The sequence below is a fragment of the Zootoca vivipara genome, chromosome 13, assembly GCF_963506605.1.
Source record: "Zootoca vivipara chromosome 13, rZooViv1.1, whole genome shotgun sequence".
Taxonomy (NCBI): Eukaryota; Metazoa; Chordata; class Lepidosauria; order Squamata; family Lacertidae; genus Zootoca; species Zootoca vivipara.
Genome location: NC_083288.1, coordinates 27,272,255 through 27,291,716, shown reverse-complemented (window position 1 = coordinate 27,291,716; position 19,462 = coordinate 27,272,255). Strand labels below are relative to the sequence as shown.

At 43.8% G+C, this 19,462-nt stretch overlaps 2 protein-coding genes across 2 annotated transcripts; both read right to left on the bottom strand.

Moving 5' to 3' along the window:
* Window positions 1-3,676: 3,676 nt before the first annotated feature.
* Window positions 3,677-5,048, bottom strand: LOC118094636 (uncharacterized). The gene is made up of 2 exons (XM_035135192.2): window positions 5,029-5,048; window positions 3,677-4,448 (listed from the first exon to the last, which is right to left on the bottom strand). Exons 1-2 carry the CDS (start codon window positions 5,046-5,048, stop codon window positions 3,842-3,844), a joined length of 627 nt encoding a protein of 208 aa, XP_034991083.2. The 3' UTR covers window positions 3,677-3,841.
* A 1,593-nt stretch (window positions 5,049-6,641) lies between these two features.
* Window positions 6,642-10,803, bottom strand: LOC118095274 (uncharacterized). The gene is made up of 3 exons (XM_035136380.2): window positions 10,720-10,803; window positions 9,524-9,645; window positions 6,642-7,425 (listed from the first exon to the last, which is right to left on the bottom strand). The coding sequence occupies exons 1-3, from the start codon at window positions 10,729-10,731 to the stop codon at window positions 6,834-6,836; spliced, it is 726 nt and encodes a 241-aa protein (XP_034992271.1). The 5' UTR covers window positions 10,732-10,803; the 3' UTR covers window positions 6,642-6,833.
* Window positions 10,804-19,462: the final 8,659 nt, after the last annotated feature.

Here is a 19,462-nt window from a genome sequence, read left to right as displayed (position 1 = left end):
TACCCACATGACCTGAAGGTGCTGCTGTGCAATGCCAGGTCGATGATGAATAAGACCACCGCCATTCACGACCTGATTGTGGATGGAGGATTTGACCTGGCATGTGTGACAGAGACCTGGTTGGAGGAAGCCGATGGGCCCGTTCTTGGCGCTGCTTGCCCACCAGGTTTCTCTTATGCACAGCAACCCAGGCCATCTGGGCGGGGAGGGGGGGTTGCAGTGATTTTTAGGAAGTCATTAGTTTGCACCAGGCGTCCTATTGGGAAGACCCAGTTCTCTGAGTGCATGTTCTGGAAGTTGGGCAATAGAGGCAGTACAGGATTCCTTTTGGTGTACCGACCTCCCCGCTGCACCAAGGATTCCCTGCCCGAGCTGCTTCAGGTCGTGTCGGATGTGCTCCTGGAGACACCTAGCTTGGTTGTCTTAGGGGATTTTAACATCCATGCCGACACGACCTTACAAGGAGCCGCTCGGGACTTTGTGGAAAGCATGGCCACCATGGGGCTGTCCCTGAATAAGTCTGGCCCAACTCATAGCCGCGGACATGCCTTGGACTTGGTGTTTACCTCTATGGATGTTGGTGATCTGACATTAAGTAAAAGTGAAACAAAAGAAGTGCCATGGTCAGATCACTTTCTGGTGCAACTGGACTTCTCCGCAACCCTTCCCCTCTGCAGGGAGGTGGGACCGATTCGGATGGTCCGCCCCCGCTACTTAATGGATCCAATTGGCTTCCAAAGAGTGGTAGGGGATGTTTTATCCCATGTCGATGGCCTTTCAGCTGATTCCCTGGTGGCCCGCTGGAATGCGGAGTTAACCAGCGCTATTGACTGTCTGGCTCCGAAGCGCCCTCTCAGATTGCATGGAGCCCGGACAGCCCCGTGGTTTTCCCCGGCGCTGAGGGCAATGAAACAGTCGTTGAGACGGCTAGAGCGCCGGTGGCGGAAAACTCATTTTGAATCAGACCGGACACGGGCTAGAGCTCAACTTCGAGCCTACCAAGTGGCAATGGCGACGGCGAAGAGGACCTTCTTCACCGTCTCCATCGCATCTGCAGAAAACAGCAGCAGGAGACTCTTCCAGGTGGTTCGCAATTTAGCGGAACCACCTGCTCCATCCGGGCCCAGTACGGGCCACACGATCTCCTGCAATGATTTTGCAAAGTTTTTTGCAGATAAAGTCGCTCAGATTCGGGAAGAGGTAGACTCCACCGTGGGAGCAGGGCCGGGGCGGGGGAGTGCTAGAGTCCTGTCTAGTCAAGTTTTGTGGGATCAATTTCAATCTGTTACCTCCGAGGATGTGGACAGGCTGCTTAGACGAATGAAACCAACCACCTGTCTCCTTGATCCTTGCCCATCCTGGCTTATAAAAGCTAGCCAGGAAGGGCTGGGCGATGGGCTTCGCGGGTTGGTAAATGCTTCTCTCCATGAGGGAGCCTTCCCAGACCCGCTGAAAGAGGCGGTTATTAAACCGCTTCTTAAAAAACCATCTTTAGATCCGGCCAATATGGCCAACTATCGCCCAGTCTCAAATCTTCCATTCTTGGGCAAGGTGATTGAGCGAGTGGTTGCGGAACAACTCCAGGCACGCCTGGAAGAAGCGGACCATTTGGATCCCTTCCAGTCAGGATTCAGGCCTCATCATGGGACTGAAACTGCCTTGGTCGCACTGGTCGATGATCTCCGGCGGGCTAGGGACAAAGGTAAGAGCTGTTTCCTTGTTCTGCTGGATCTCTCAGCGGCTTTTGACACCATCGACCATAACATCCTTCTGGACCGTCTAGAGGGCTTGGGAGCTGGGGGCACTGTCATGCAGTGGTTCCGCTCCTTCCTCCTGGGCCGTGTTCAGAAAGTGGTGGTGGGGGATGAGTGTTCAGACCCCTGGGCGCTCACTTGTGGGGTGCCTCAGGGTTCTGTCCTCTCCCCCATGCTTTTTAACATCTATATGCAGCCGCTGGGAGAGATCATCAGGGGGTTTGGGCTGGGTGTCCATCAGTATGCTGATGATACCCAGCTCTACCTCTCTTTTAAATCAGAACCAGTGAAGGCGGTGAAGGTCCTGTGTGAGTGCTTGGAGGCGGTTGGAGGATGGATGGCGGCTAACAGATTGAGATTGAATCCTGACAAGACAGAAGTACTGTTTGTGGGGGACAGGAGGCGGGCGGGTGTGGAGGACTCCCTGGTCCTGAATGGGGTAACTGTGCCCCTGAAAGACCAGGTGCGCAGCCTGGGAGTCATTTTAGACTCACAGCTGTCCATGGAGGCACAGGTCAACTCCGTGTCCAGAGCAGCTGTTTATCAGCTCCATCTGGTACGCAGGCTGAGTCCCTACCTGCCCACTGACTGTCTCTCCAGAGTGGTGCATGCTCTAGTTATCTCTCGCTTGGACTACTGCAATGCGCTCTACGTGGGGCTACCTTTGAAGGTGACCCGGAAACTACAACTAATCCAGAATGCGGCAGCTAGACTGGTGACTGGGAGCGGCCGCCGAGATCACATAACACCGGTCCTAAAAGACCTACATTGGCTCCCAGTACGTTTCCGAGCACAATTCAAAGTGTTGGTGTTGACCTTTAAAGCCCTAAACGGCCTCGGTCCGGTATACCTGAAGGAGCGTCTCCATCCCCATCGTTCTGCCCGGACACTGAGGTCCAGCTCCGAGGGCCTTCTGGCGGTTCCCTCATTACGAGAAGCCAAGTTACAGGGAACCAGGCAGAGGGCCTTCTCGGTAGTGGCACCCACCCTGTGGAATGCCCTCCCACTAGAGGTCAAAGAGAACAATTACCAGACCTTTAGAAGGCATCTCAAGGCAGCCCTGTTTAGGGAAGCTTTTAATGTTTGATGGATTTCTGTATTTTAGAATTTCTGTTTGTTTGGAAGCCGCCCAGAGTGGCTGGGGGAACCCGGCCAGATGGGCGGGGTATAAATAATAAATTATTATTATTATTATTATGAACACAATTGGTTCCGGAAGTCTGTTCATAAACTGAAGCATTCATAAACTGAAGCAAACTTTCCCATTGAAAGTAATGGAAGGTGGATTAATCCGTTCCAGATGGGTCCACAGAGTACTCAACCTGAAGCGTACTTAACCCGAAGCATGGGTGTAATTGGTTCTGGAAGTCTGTTCATAAACTGAAACATTCATAAACTGAAGCAAACTTTCCCATTGAAAGTAATGGAAAGTGAATTAATCCGTTCCAGATGGGTCCGCGGCATTTGTAAACCGAAAATTTGTAAACAGAGGTGTTCATAAACCAAGGTTCCACTGTACTGCACTTTTGTGATCCCAAGACAAGAAGCTTAGGCTTTTAGGGATGTTGTGGTTTTGGGTCTTGGTTTGGATACTGATCCTCTGGGCACTTGTTGCAATCATCCATATCTAAAACAGAAGACAGAGATGAAGACTTCCAAGCATGCTAAAATGTTCATTTGTGAATCAAACAATGTGGAAAAATCCCAGTTTTAGTGCACTGCACATGCAACCTCATGCAGGCAATAGTGGACACTGCAGCTCCTCGTGAATCCGCAGGTCTCAGCTGCCAGATGTGGGGAGCACAGGGTGGGCGACATCAGAAGTAGTCAGGAAGAAAAGACAGGAAGTATTTGGGATTTGCTTTGAACATTTATTGTTGCAAGAGCAAAGCATATGATTACAGAAACCAGGGTCAAGCAGGGGTGAGCGTTGGGGAAGAGACTTGATTCTAAGGGAAATCTAGCCTGAGACGCCAGTCAGCTGACAAGCGGGTGCTCGGGAGTTGGAGGAGGTACCTTGCTTATTTGGGCAATATATAGCCCAGGAGACCAAGTGGCAAATATCAGGTGCCACAACTGCTCTCCCACTATCTTTTTGGCTCTGCCTCATTGCCTAAGCAGGGGTTTCTGCCACCCGACTGATTGTCATCGAAACATTTAATGCAGCCTCTGTTGCTACTGTAGCACCGGAATAGGGGGGCACCCTGGATGTGTTCCCAAGCCCCCACCACAGCCTCATGCTCTTTCACTGTATCCTTCATGTAAACAGTCTCGAAAACAAAAGCCCTGGAATCCTCACTGTATCTGTTAAAAAGGGGGTTGACCATCTGGACAATGTTTCTTGTGTCGCTCTCATTGAGGCAACGTTCTACACAAGGAGATAATTTGCTAAAGAAGATCAGGCAACTGTTTTGGTCTTTATTGGATAGGATCCTTTCTATGGGGCTATTCTGGCCTCCAGTCAGCAAGCGCCATTCAGCGTGCTCTTTACTACGGGTAAATCTTGGCCTAGCTGCAACGACATCTCCTATTGGCTTTGGGACATATATTCCATTCCTGTGGTCGAGAGCACTCTTCATCTGCTGCATTTTGCTCCAGGGCAAAGCTGTCTCCAAGGTCATTGGTGTAGGTTCTGCGCAGTATGCATGGTCCAGTCTTATAGCCACAGCATAATGGATGTTTTTAATTCCATACCTAGAAATGATCACCAAAAATGATGGGAATGAGTGGCACTGAATGAGCAAAAACTAACAGTGAGTATTCCAAACTGAACGTCCATGTTTGGTAGCTGAATTAGAAAGGCATTGTTAGATGGAAGGATTTTTTTTATTGGTGATGTGATAGTTGTGGTGACTGATAAACAGATTCTAACCACCATCTGCTACTATAACAGGACAGAAATGGATTTTACAACAAAGATTCTCAAAAAATTAAGTGGGGTTTAGTTAGCGTCACAGCTGTTATTGGGCAGGAAAACAATATTGGGGGTTTTTAAAAAGTTATTCTGCAACAAGCAGCTAGTTTTGCCAACAAACTATTATATGCAATATGTGTCTTTTTACATCTCCAGTATGCCTATGTAGTGTGCTTCCAACAACTCTGTGAGGTAGGTTAGGCTGCAAGTTGATTCAGTTCCCACATGACATGCTTACAACATTATTTGTGGCATATCAGAAGTGTGGAAGCAAAAGTTGATGTGCAAGCACTAAAGATTGAGGACAACATTGAGAACAACAACATATATTATTATAATAAGACATTATTTCAGCATAACCTTCCAAAATCCACACACATATTGGCATTCCCACCACATGTGGAAATAGGAGGCAAAACAGAAGTCAAGGATGCTTTTCTTAAGATTTGTAAAATAACTGCTGGTTAGTTTATCAGTAGGGCTGAATCAGTTGGGAACAGGGCCGTCTTAATGGTATCCAGCGCCGTGGTACAAAAATCCCTACGACGCCCACACACACACACACATTTCCCTCCCGGTGGGCAGGCTGGAGGGCAGTTCCTCTGGCGGGGAGGAGGCTCCGGGTGCTGCGTGGATGGCGGAGGGCAGCGCCCCGTGCCACTAGTTCCTATGGGCAAGACGCCCCTGGGGAATGCTGCCAGCTGTGGTCCGCCTCTGCCTCCGCCTCCTCGGCCAAAGCGGCTGCACAGCGCTGCCGTCCAGGGCACCCTGGCTGCCGAACCGACGGGAGGCTCGCCGCCAGCTTCCCCACAATGGTGCCCACAGCCCGAGAAGAGGCGGACAAGGGCGCCTCTTCTCAGGCTGCAGGCACCGTCGTGGGGAAGCCGACGGCAAGCCTCCCAACGGCTCGGCAGCCAGGGCTCCCTGGACGGCAGTGCTGCGCACCCACTTCGGCCAAGGAGGAGGCGGAGGTGGACCACAGCTGGCAGTATTCCCTAGGGGCGTCTTGCCCGAGGCTCAGGCGGAAGCGCCGTCCAAAGCACCCTCCAGAACTTGGCGTCGTGGTTCCTTGCACCACTAGCCTCTATGGCTAAGATGCCCCTGGCTGGGAAGGCGGCTTTTATTCTCACAAATGCTAATTGAGAACCCACAGAGGTGTGTGTTTGTGTGAGCAGCCAGTCTATGTCAACAGTTTCTTCCTCTCCACCCTTGCAAGAGCTTGTGCTTATTTTATAATGACCTGTTGAGTTCAGGTGAGGAGTTTAGGGACATGCTCTGAATTCCAGCTCAACCAAGCACCCCACAAACAATGGTCCCAAGGCTCCCCTTCCTTGACCTAGTCTTTCAGATCAAGACACCACAATCAGCTATCAAACTTTATTTTGGTCACAGACCAGCTTAAGATAAAACCATCCTTCAACGAATATCCATCATGGCGGCTCAGAATCTAGCAACTGAGGATATAGCATCTGGATTTTCAGAGACATCGCAAGGTTGCAACCAATTCTCCTTAACTTAGGTTGCTTGTCCAGACTGCAGCAAATTGTCCTTTGGGCTTTTAAGTTTTATGCCAGCTGTGGGCACTGGGTTATATTGTAACCTTGAATTCTCAAACACACATGAGCACGGGCATGTTAACAGCCCCGATGTGGACACTACAGCCCCACCTGACTTTGCACATCTCTTCTGTAGGCATGGGTACTATAGGGCAGTGTTCCTCAACCTTGGGGCTCCAGCTGTTTTGGGACTACAACTCCCATCATCCTTAGCTAGCAGGACCAGTGGCCGGGGATGATGGGAGTTATAGTTCCAAAACAGCTAGAGGCCCAAGGTTGAGGAACACTGCTATAGGGTACAGAAGAAGAAGAAGAAGAAGAAGAAGAAGAAGAAGAAGAAGAAGAAGAAGAAGAAGAAGAAGAAGAAGAAGAAGAAGAAGAAGAAGAAGAAGAAGAAAACAGACAAGAAGCTTTTGTGACATGCTCCAAAGATTTTATTGATTCAATAGCAAAGCAAAGGACTACAAAGATCAAATGTAATGCTCAATCTCAAGAAAACAAGAATATGGGGATGAGGAAGGGGTGCCTTTGGTTCTCAGGTCAGCTGGCAAAATGCTAAGTGCCACAACTGCCATCCCTAGGCGGGCACTACTCTATCATTGGCTTTCCTTAATTGGCCAAGCAGGGACTGTTGCTAACAGGTTGGTTACTGTTAAAACATTTGATGCAGGCTCTGTTACCTGCATAGCACCGGAAGAGTGGGGCACGCTGGATGCGTTGCCAGGCCCCCAACACAACCTCATGTTCTTTTACTGCATCCTTTCTGTAAATGGACTCGAAAACAAAAGCCCTGCCATCTTCATTGTACCTGTTAAAAAGGGGGTTGACCACCCGTACAATGTTTCTCATGACATTCTCATTGAGACATTGGTTCACACAGGGGGATAATTGGCTGAAGAAGATCAGGCAACTATTCTGGTCCTTATTGGCTAGGATCCTTTCTACTGGGCTATTCTGGTCTCCAGTCAGTAAGCGCCATTCAGCATGCTCTATCGGGTCTCTCTGGAAGTTTGGCCTGGCTGCAACAACATCCCCTATCTGCTGTGGGTTATAAATTCCATTTTTCTTGCTAATAGCACTACGCATCTGATCCATTTGGTTTCTAGGCAAAGCAGTCTCTAAATTCCGCCGTGTAGGACTTCTGCAGTATCTGTTATCCAGTCTTACAGCAACAGCATAATGGTTATTGGCGATGCCATACCTAAGAAAAACAAAAGGAAAGCTGAGAATGAGTGATGCTGAACTTAGCATTCCAAACCAGGTTCCTCCTCCTGGTCCGCATTGGCTTGATTTTTTTATTATAGTCTTGGTTGCAGTCATTTGAATGGAGCGGCAGAGAAGTTTCAGTTCTATTGCAATATCTGTGATGGCCCATTTACAGATAGAAGACATAATGTTACAGCATTTATGGGGGGTGGGGTGGGGTGGGACGCCAATAAACCAAGATGATGGAGATCCAATTGATCATGTTAATTGGAATTAGATTAGCTAAGAGTGCCATTAGAGCCAGACCAGTGGGTGCAGGTCAGGGGTTCCATGCATTCCAGAGGGGGAATACCTTTATTCTTTAAAATACTGCACTAGTAAAAGCACCATATTTGCTTGCAACAGAAGAAGGCTCTCAGCACATCAGCACTTCCCAGGACACCCATATGACTATGTGCTGCATACATAGTTCCATGGGCGTCGCAGGAAGTGAAGCCAGACATTGTGCTGCTCTGAGTGCACACGGGTTGTTGTTTTTTTTAAAAAAAAATACAGCCTCAGCTATGGCATTGCTAGTGTGTTTGGGGCACAGTGGCTGAGGCTTGTAGCCAGCAAAGCCTGCATAATACCCAGCTAGTTCCTTCCCAAACCACCCTGTTTCTCCTGCAGTGCCCTTTCTCCCAGAGGTACAGATGGTGGAGAAATGTGATTCAGTCCACATTTAAAGGTGAACCTACCTAATTTTCACTTTTCAAAACAGTTTGAAAACCAAAATGAGCCCACCACCACCATTTTGAAATTCACACATCTCCAAATTGTGCAATGTATTTCTCAAGCAAAGTAATTTGCACAAGAGACCATTGACATTGCTATAGCCCATTAAAGGGCAGTTTTGTTTTCATGAACATGGGGAATAAGTGTCTTAACAAGTTTCCTAGGAAGTGAAAAGACCTCACTGCTAAAGCCCCAATAGAAAGCAGAAAGGCGAGAAAGGGTATAGGTGTAAAACAGATGGGCAACATTCAACTTCATTGCTATGAGAGTTTGGAGGACCTGTTCTGAAAGCAGAAGGCAAGGGCAATTACAACATTAGAAGTGCTATCTAAATGGAAGAACCACTAACCTTTTAAAAGACTGTAGAATTTAGGTACGCCTTCAGTGTTCACTGTTTTGTCCTACCCATATGAGAACGGATTATTTTCTTAACAAGTTCATTTGGAAATAGATATCTATCTTAAGAGGGTATTGTTGTTTTTGTTTGTTATTATAGTGTGTATCTTTGTGTTTTTATTTTGTAACCTGCCCTGTGGTCCTTGGATGAAGGACAGAATAGAAATTTCATTAATTAATTAATTATGCATATACTAAGTAAGGTACAGTGTGCATAAAAATGCATGTAAGTTGTAAAAATAACATAGTAGTGCATTGTGTTAGGGGGAAATGGTTTGCAAAAAGGTTTACGTTAGGAAAAATGCATAAAAAACATGTGAATATAAATTGGCACAAATGCTGGTGATTTTTCTTGTAAATGTGGAAAACTGCAGAGTAGAAAGATGAGATACTGAGAGAACCTGAAAACCAACATGCTCACCTATCCCTATGCAGTGCTTCCCTCTACAGGCATTTTACTGTACAAGTTTTTATGTGCCTTGCAATATTCACAGTCATAATGATATTGACTTCCCCACATCTTCGCCCTGATATCACCTAAAGATGACAAAATGTGAAAGCACACATGCCAGAACAAAACTACATGGGCAGACCTTTGAAAGCGAACATACAACACACACACACACATTTCCCCTCTGCACAAATATACATACACAGACAGAATCTTATTCATTTATCTTAGGCCACCTTGTAGCAGCATCAGCATCAAGGTAAGCTCATAACATGAAGCAAAACAGTCTCCTCCATGTTGTATGAAATAATCAAAATGTAAATTATTATGAGTTTGAAAGCAAAATGCTTTATTTCGCCAGAATGCCAACATTATTGCTTGTTTTAGTCCCATGATTTTGTTTTGAGGTGTTTTTCAAAATGTGCAGAACACTTGCTTAGAAAGCCCCAGAAAAATCCAAAACATTACTCACTCTCTGATGTAGTCGATGATTGCCTTCAGGTTGTCTGGATCTATAGACCCAAAGGCTCCACTTGTCAAGCAGAGCAGGAAAGTCACACTCAACAGGCTGAAACCCAGCCGCCTTCTGGACACCTGTCAGAAGAAAACAAAAAGAGAGGGCACTGATAGTAGTGTCATTGGCTAGGTGTCTCCCGCCACTCTGCTCCACTCCCTTGGAAGGGTCATAGGAAGCTGCTGCCTGAATGGTGACTGTCTTTGGGAAGCTGAGAGTCCAGAAAATTGATCTAACTGCCTAACAGAAGTGGGTAGAGACCCTAAGACTGGTAGAGGTTGCCAGAGCATATAGACGGCTATACCGTTCAGATAGGTGTGTAGCTGGACCATCAGCCCAAACTGATAGAAGACACTCCAAGCCAATGAGACTTCTTATGACTCAAGTGACAATAGTGGCTCCAGAAATATTCCCAAGCTATGCATTTGCTGTTCCATGTTCCTGCTCCTTAATTAGCTTCATGAGGATGCAATGCACTCTGGATACAGTGGTACCTCGGGTTACAAACGCTTCAGGTTACCTATGACAAACTTAGTTGGTTTATAAGGTGCTTCTGGAAGGAATTGTTGTTGTTGTTGTTATTTTGTTTCCGCTAACCCTAATTCAGGTTAAGAACTTTGCTTCAGGATGAAAACAGAAATCGTGCTCCAGTGGTGCGGCAGCAGAAGGAGGCCCCATTAGCTAAAGTGGTGCTTCAGGTTAAGAACAGTTTCAGGTTAAGAACGGACCTCTGGAACAAATTAAGTTCTTGACCAGAGGTACCACTGTATAAGATATTTTCCCAGTTCTAAAACAATTACATTGTATTTTAATTTTATTACTCTAAATCTTGAATGTTTATCTTTGAATTTAATGGTCTTACATCTTGTGAGCTGTTAATTGTTTTGAGCTGCTTGGAGCTCATCTTGGTTTGTCAGGAAAGCAGCACATAGATATTAAATCAAAATCCTAATGTTGTATAATTATACTGTAGTTGCTTTTTCTTTTCAATGAAGTTATTATATTAGTGGTGTTTTGTAAGTTGATCTATAGGAATGGTGATAAAGTCTTATTGGTATGAATGTTATATTTATTTATTCATAACATGTATAATATGACACAATAATAACAGAAGCTTGATAGAGGCATATGAGATAAATTGTAGAGCTACTCACTGTCTGCTCCATGGTAAGAAAGTAGCTTGTCTCCCAGCCAAAGATGGTCTTCCTCCCACTTACAGCAATAATTCACCAGCTCTTTATATAGCTATTCTGTTTTTCTTATGAAAGGTTGGACACACCCACCCTCCTTGTATATAGAATTGCCAATCACAAAACAGAGCGTTGGTCAGTTTTTTTTTAAAAAAAAAAACTAAATACAGGAAGAAATTGTTGTGAGGCAGGGAGGATCTGCAACTCTTTCTATTCTTGGCAGGAAAACTGAAAGAGAAATCCTATGGTCACATCTTCCCTCTGCAACATGTAATGACTGTGAAGGGAACCTAAATACTGTTTGCTAAGCTCTTTAGACTGCAAATACATTTGCACCAGCATTTTGGGAAGGTTCTTGCCGCTGAAACCAGCACCATTACAAAACAGTGCAGCAATTGCCTCTCTACAGCAGTGTACTTCAGCCTTGGGTCCCCAGATGTTGCTGGACTACAATTCCCATTACCCCACGGCTTCTTGGTCAATGGTCAGCGATTACATCAATGCCAGCAAGAAAGAAAAGTGGGAGACATCTAAGTAAACCAGTGTGGCTGCATAAGGAGCTTACAGATGAGCTGAGAGTTAAGAAGGGGATGTATAAGAAAGGGAAGAAAGGGAAAAATCACAACGGAGGCGTATACACGAGGTGCTAACAGTTGCAGGGGGAGAGTCAGGTTGGCTCAGAATGATCTCAGGCTTGCAAGAGAGGTTAAAAATAATTTTGTAAGGTTTCTTTGGCTATGTCCGAAGTAAGAGGAAAAACAAGCAAGTGGTAGGTCCTAGGCTAGATGGACAAAGAAACTGACCTGCTATTAGGCAGCTTCCTATGTTGCTTGTGGGCAGCAGCTGGACAGCACCTGCTCCTTTTGTAGCTGGGGCCCAAAGGGCCCCAATTAAGGTGATAATGTAATTCCCTATAAATCCTGGAATATGCTTATATTAGTGAATTATGGTAACCTGTTGCTTTAAAGAAACTGATTATTCAGCAAGAAGCCGTCCCTACTGGGATAGAAAGTCAGCTTATACGTAAATCACAAAGAAGCAATTCATAAACTAGAACATAAATTGTTACATCCACACGTAACACAGGTTCCCTTACATGCAAACTAACAATATGTAACAGATCACGGTGAGAATCAAAGTTTAGTTAGCGATGCTTATTGCGCATGCGTATTAAATATGAAATGAGGTAATGATGAATATTAAATATACAATGATGTAATGATTTATGTGATTGGTTAAATCAAAATCCTTTGTCTGAAATGTTATAAATTCCACTGCCCAACGTTGGGCGGGGTTGCAGTTTTCCGAAAAGATTCGACTGTAGCCTATTGCTTTGCAATAAACATAATGGACTCCTAACTCCTCTTGTCTCTGAGTTTTATTGGCTAACTCAGAAGATAAGCCATTTTCTGGCTTACAACATTTGGTGCCGCTGCAACCTTATCTGCCTTTGGGAGTGAGATACCTGATTCTTGTGATCCTATCTGCCTTTGGGAGTGGGGCCCTTGATTCTTGTGGCCTTATCTGCCTCTGGGAGTGAGGCCCTTGATTCTTGCGACCTTATCTGCCTTTGGGAGTGGGATACCTGATTCTTGCGACCTTATCTGCCTTTGGGAGTGAGGCCCTTGATTCTTGTGACCTTATCTGCCTTTGGGAGTGAGGTGCCTGATTCTTGCAACCCTATCTGCCTCTGGGAGTGGGGCCCTTAATTCTTTTGTTTGTTTTTTTAAGATTAAATACTTTATTTCTTTTTAAACATGTTACAAAAAAGAATAGAAAAAAGAATAAAGAATAAAGAATAAAGACTACATTGAACAGTAACTTATGTCAGTCATACATACAAAAAATAGCTCAAGCAAATCATAAATACAAACTACAAAAGCAAAATTAACTCAAGCAAATCATAAATACCATACGATCATTCATTCAACATTAAAATGCCAATAAAGGCCAAGGATACCTACTGGGTACAAACTAAGCAACATGTAAAAAAAATCATCCATGTAGCAATCCCCCGTCTCCTTGGCATTAAAAAAAAGGAAAAAGAGAGAGGAAAGAGGAGAAAACAGATGAAGAGTAAAGGGGGGAAAGGGGGAAGAAGGGGGAGGGAAAGAAAAAGGGGGGGAAGAAAGGAAAAAGAAGGAAAAGGGAAAGGAAGGAAAAAAGAAAAAAGAAAAAAGATGGTTGCTTCCTACTATTTGCAATACGCTTTACTTTATATACTCATTATCCCTTACCGTACTACTATATTTTCTCGTTTTTAACTTCTTCCTTTTTGCATTCTCATATCTCCTCTCCTCTTATATCTCTATTCTAAGCATGTCACCAAATTATTCTCTATGTTTTCTTTTTCCGGGTATTCCTGTACATACCTCCATTCTTTTATTATTTTTTGCCTAGATACATTTCTTATTATTGCCGTTAGTTTTGCCATTTTCAAATAATCTATCAATTTCTCCTGCCACTCTTGTACCGATGGTAATTTTTCTTCTTTCCAATTTGCGGCGATCAACATCCTTCCTGCCGCACAAGCATATAGCAAAATGTTTATTCTATCTGTTGGTATGTTTGTCGGGACCATACTTAAAAGGAATAGCTCAGGATTTTTCTCAAATGTATATTTCATCATTTTTTTCATTTTTTCATATACCTCGTTCCAGAATTTTGCCACCTTTGGGCACGTCCACCAGCAGTGGAAAAAGCTTCCCACTTTCTCATGACATTTCCAGCATTTGCCATCTCCAGATCCGTGATATTTGGCAATCTTCTCTGGGGTTATATACCATCTGTGGAACATTTTTAGGATGTTTTCTCTAATTGTTATGCATGCTGTGAATTTAGTGTCCGAATTCCATAATTTTTCCCACTGGTGAACTTGAATTGGCTTGCCCACATCTACTGCCCATTTTATCATTACCTTTTTGGTTAGCTCATCTTTTAGTTCCCATTCCAATAGGAACTTATACATTTTCCCCAGTGGCTTCTTATCATTATTTATAATTATCTCTTGTAATTTAGAATCTTTTGTCGAGAATCCAATTCCTTTATGTAATTTAAAAATACTTTGTATTTGGACATAATGAAGCCAGCTTGCACAATATGTTTTAATTTCCTCATATGGTTTCAATTCTAAATGATCATTTACCTTCATCACTAGATCCTTATAAGATGGCCACTTACCCTCTGGCCTGCTGTTACACATGGCCATCATCTCCACTGGGGACGCCCACCAGGGGCTTTGGGGTTCTACTAGCTTTTTGAACTCTTGCCAAATTTGGTACAGCGATTTTTTAATTATATGGTCAGAAAATTCTCTCGGGTTGCCTTTTTGATCTAATAGAAGATAGGCATGCCAGCCTTTGATGTTACGGAATCCTTCTATCTCTAGCAACTCTTTGTTCTCCAACGTGAGCCATTCTTTAATCCAGCAGAACCCCGACGCGGCATAGTACAATCTCAAATCTGGTACTCCCCAACCTCCTCTTTCCTTTGGTTCAGTTAGTAATTTATACTGTATCCTGGGTTTCCCTCCTGCCCATATAAATTTGCTTAGAATTTTCCTCCATTCCTCAAATACTGATCTTTTCCCTATTATTGGGAGCATTTGGAAGAGGAACATGAGCCTTGGTAATATCACCATCTTTATAGCTGCGATTCTGCCTGACATACATAGGAAGAGATTCTTCCACCTATCTAGGTCCTCTTTTATCTCTTTCCATAATTTGCCGTAATTATCTTGGAATAAATTTATATTATTTGGAGTCACCAATATGCCTAAATATTTAACTTTTTTAACTACCTGCCAATCTGTCACTTTTTCCAATTTTCTTGCTTCTTCCCCTTTCAGATTTTTTGTCATAATTTTGGTCTTATTTACATTTACCTTAAACCCTGATACTTCTCCAAATTCCTCCAACCTCTTTTTTAATCTAACTATTGATTCTTCCGGATCTTCTAGCATTATTATAATGTCGTCCGCAAACGCCCTCACTTTTATTATATGTTTTTTAATTCTAACCCCTTTGATTTCTTCATCCTCTGTGATCTCATTCAATAAACATTCAATTGATAATATAAATAGCAAGGGCGAGAGCGGACACCCCTGTCTTGTTTCCTTGCTGATTTCGAACTCCTCTAGAATTCTCCCATTCATGATTAATTTTGCCGTTTGTTTTCTATAAATGGCATTTATACCTTCTGCAAATCTTCCCCTTATCCCCATATTTTGTATCGAATTTTTCATAAATTCCCACGACAAATTATCGAAAGCCTTTTCGGTGTCCAAAAACACAAATGCTGTTTTTTTCCCGGGATTCCAATCTAAAAATTCTAATATATTCAAAAGCATTCTTATATTATTTGCCATTTTCCTTTTTGGGAGGAACCCTTGTTGGTTTCTGCCAATTATTCTATTCAACACTGTTTTTAATCTTTCTGCCAAGATGTTTGCATATATCTTATAGTCAACATTAAGCAGGGATATTGGCCTGAAATTTGTTATCAATATTTCTTCGTTCTTCTCTTTCGGCAGGAGGGTTATATAGGCTTCTTGCCAGGATTGGGGGATATTGCCTTTCTCTAGGGCCTCATTTACTACTTTTTGGTACACTTCTATTAGCTCTTCTTGTAGAATCTTATAATGTTGGCAACCCAATCCGTCCATCCCCGGTGATTTACCCACTTTTAGCTTTTTTATAGCCATTCCAATTTCTTGCTTCGTTATTAGATTATTTAATAATTCCTTTTCCTCTTCATTTATTAATTTTCCTCTATATTTTCCTAAGTATTCCTTTATCTTTACCTCATCTCCTTCATTCCCCTTGTATAGGTTTTTATAAAAGTTATTTAAGCATTTTTGTATATCTTCGGCTTTTGACCAACAATTTCTTCCTTCTCTCACCTTTGTTATAATTTTGTCATTTTGCCTTTTCCTCAATTGCCAAGATAGAAACTTCCCTGTCTTATTTCCAACTTCAAAATATTTTTGTTTATTCCATCTAATCTTATTTTCCAATTCTTGATCTACCACATTCTCTAATTCTTTTTGTAAGATTTTTATTTGGTTTGCTAAATTTTTATCCCTGGGATTCATCCCTAACTCTTTTTCTTTTTCTTCTATCCTCTTTTTGGTCTCCTCTATCTTTTCTTTTCTTTCTCTCTGTTTCCTTCCCTTTTGCTGTATATAGAGACCCCTCATAAAGGCTTTGCTTGCATCCCAGATCGATGTTAATTTTGTCCCCTTCCCCATGTTCAATTCAAAAAATTCCTTCACCGCCGATTTCAGATTTTCCACAAATATCTCATCCCTTAACAAACTCTCATCCAATCTCCATCTCCTTGAGTATTCTTTTTGATCTTCAATTTTTAGCATCACCGGGTTATGATCGGAAATAAGTTTGGGTAAGATGTCGGATTCTATTACTTTTGGGAATAAATTTTTGGTTAGCCATATCGCATCTAATCTGGCCGCCGATTTTTTCGCCTCCGAATAGTGTGTAATTTTTTTCCTAATGGGATTCTGTTCCCTCCAAACATCTTTCATATCATTGTTAGAATATTGGGGTGTAAATCACCAATATTCTTACTACTGCCACTGGCTTCGGTAAAGAAGACAGCAAACAATCGTAGGTGCTAATCTACGTTTATTCAGAGAGTGTGTGTTCAGCCATCACTCTCCAGTTCAGAAGAAAGTGAAAGTAGAAAGAAAAAAAAGAACATCACATGACAGGAGATCAAGTTACACAGTCTCCTGTGTGTGGGAAAGTTACAGCAGTTTTATAAAGTAAACATTCATCCACATGCAGCATCTGTGCCATGCAGAGGATTTATGCTAACATCTCCCCTGAATCCTGAAATGAAAAAGATGCAAATGTGAGAGCATCATTAAGAGAAGTGAACAGACAGTTGTCATAAACAAAGTAGGACTTTCCTGCTGTGGAACTCTCTGAGACTGGATTGACCAGCTTTGGCTTCCAGGGGACCAGAGCAGTTGCTCTGTTGACAGAAACAGTGTTGCGTTTGACAACCTGTTGTTGTGGCTTAGCCTGTGTGACTGCTGCCTGTTTTGGAGTTCTAAGCACAGCTAAATTTGCAATTGCTGTGTTGGCAAACTCCTGAGAATACCTCTTGGGTCCTCTTCTAATCCTCTCAGACCTGCGTGAGAGGTGCAAATCCTGTTTACTGAGATTCTCCCCTTCAGGACTTTTGGGAGAACTCTTACCAATGGTAAACAGTGGATCTAGTGCTTCAAGCACTTTCTCATCATCTGATGAAGGTCTGTTAAAAACAGCATGAGTTCCTTTGTGTATGACTGTCTCCCCTGTGTCAGAGCTACTCGGGGTAGAGCCTTCAGCAAAGGAATCATTATCACTACCACTTGTGTCAGTGTAGGAAGCATCAAAATCATTGGCACCTATGGGAAATTCATCAAGAACATATGTTTCTTGTGGCGTAGGAGTGTGTTCTACCTCTTGAGTAAGAATCACCTCATTGGAAGAATGCAACATAACTCTGCATTGACCTTCCTCAAAACCCAATAGAATGCCTTGGACTGGCTTGCCCTCAAGCGAAGCCACCCACATTTTGGTTCCAAAAACCTTAGTGTTGCTCACATCAGGCTTTTGTTGGAACAGAATCTCATAAGGAGAACGCTTCTGTCCTTTAGGAACCTGTCTGAGCCACTGGTAAAGGAAAAATGAGGTGCTTTCAGCCCACAGTTGTTCAGACAATCCTGAACTCAGCAGTTGCGCCTGCATGCCTGCTTCTAACTCAGTGTTAACCTTAACACATAAGCTTTTGTCCCAAGCTGCCTGGGTCTTGGCAAACTTGTGGTGAATGCCTTTGTCATCAAAAAAAGCTTGAAACTCCTGTGAAGTAAAAAGAGGAATGTCATTGGTTAACAAACATTCAATTTTACAACCATGTTTCAGTTCAACCTTAGCATGAAATTCAGAAAATTTCACAATAGCCTGCTGAGGCTTTTGCAGAGGATAAAACCACGTATACTTAGAGAAGTGGTCAGTTATCAGAAGATAGTATTTGGCCTTGCCAAGGGACTCTGGCATAGGACCAAAAACACCAGCAGAAACTATCTGGAAACAACGTGTTAGACCTTTCTTGCTTGGTTGCTTCTTTGCCACCTTAGGCTCCTCTGGACCTGTTAAACAATCATCAACAACGTTAAAGCATGCATCACTTTTATCATAAGACAGCCTAAAAAGGTTATCTTTGTCTCTGTGTCCCGTCAAAAGAACTTCTCCATCTTTAGAAATCACACAGGTGCCCCTGTGAAAACACAGCTCAAACCCCTTCTCATCAATTTGAGAAACACTGAAAAGGTTTTGCTTCAGCTCTGGAACAAGATACACATTACTGATACTCAAATTTAGAGATTTCAGAAAAATAGTTCCTTTTCCAATGGATTTCAAAGAATTGCCATCTGCCTGTGACACGATGGAGTCCAGCTTCTCGAAAGTCTGGAACAGTCTCTTGTCGTTCACCATATGGTGCGAAGATCCCGAATCTATGATCAGATAAGACCCGTCGTCGTCTTGCTCATCAAGCTGAGTGAGCATTACAAGCATTTTGCGTGCTGTAGGGCCCTTGCTGCTGCCGCCGCTGCTGCTGCTGCCGCTACTGCCACTGCCTCGCCCCTTAGGCCCAGAAGCCTGTTGTTGACTTCCTGAGTCCTTCTGGGGTCGTCTACATGTCTTGGCTGTGTGTCCAGGAATATTGCATAACTGGCATCTGACCACAGCTTTAAGGGCTTGTGCAGTCTCTGCAGATGCACCAGGTGAGGGTGAGTAGCGCTCCCCGTTGGCCTCCGCCTGTGCGCGGGTCCTGTCCTCCTCATTAAGCAATGAAGCATAAATTCCTGCTGCAGTCATTTGCTGAGGGTCTTGAGCCCCCAGCTGGGCTGCAATAGCATTATAGGACTTGGGAAGGCTATTTAGCACTGTAAAGCAATAAATGTCGTCATCCAAATTGACGTTTCTGTCAACTAGCTCCTGGCGTAGTTGACGCATCTGATGCAAATGGGCTCTCAGGTCTCCTCCCTCCTTCAGACGCAAATTAATTAATCTCTGAAAGTATAACATTGTTGATCCGGCGCGCAACCTAAGGTGCTCGTCCCGAAGATGAGTCCAAACATCATAAGCATAGTCTAAGTTCCGAATATGAACCAGCTGTGATGGGTCCAAATGCAGAACTATTGTTGCCCTTGCCTGTGCGTTGCGATTCAACCACCTGTGGCCTGGCAAAACGGGCGGTGCGTTCTGAATCAACTCAATAAGTCCTTGCCGGATAAGAACACATTCCATTTTAACACTCCACGTTGCGTAATTTGAGTCATTTAACAGAGGACACAAACTCTTGGGTGTTTGATCTGAATCCCCGGCTTTAGCCATCTTGCTTCTGTAAGCGTGCTGCTAGCTTCTGACTTCAAAGTACAAAGAAGCTGCAAATTAGGCTTTCGGCAGGCATCTGCAATTAAGCTGCCGCTTTAGAGGTTTTATTGCCGCTATAAATCAGTCCCGGTTACTCACTGCTCCGGTGATAAGGAACGCAGACTATCCGTGCACTTCCTCCCCTGGAACGCAGGAACCGGTGACTCCCAAGCAGGCGAAATTCCTCAGGATCAGCTGCTGCAGATTGAGGCCTGTTTACGTGCCTGTTTTCACACTTTTCAGAGGTCCGAAGATCGGAACCA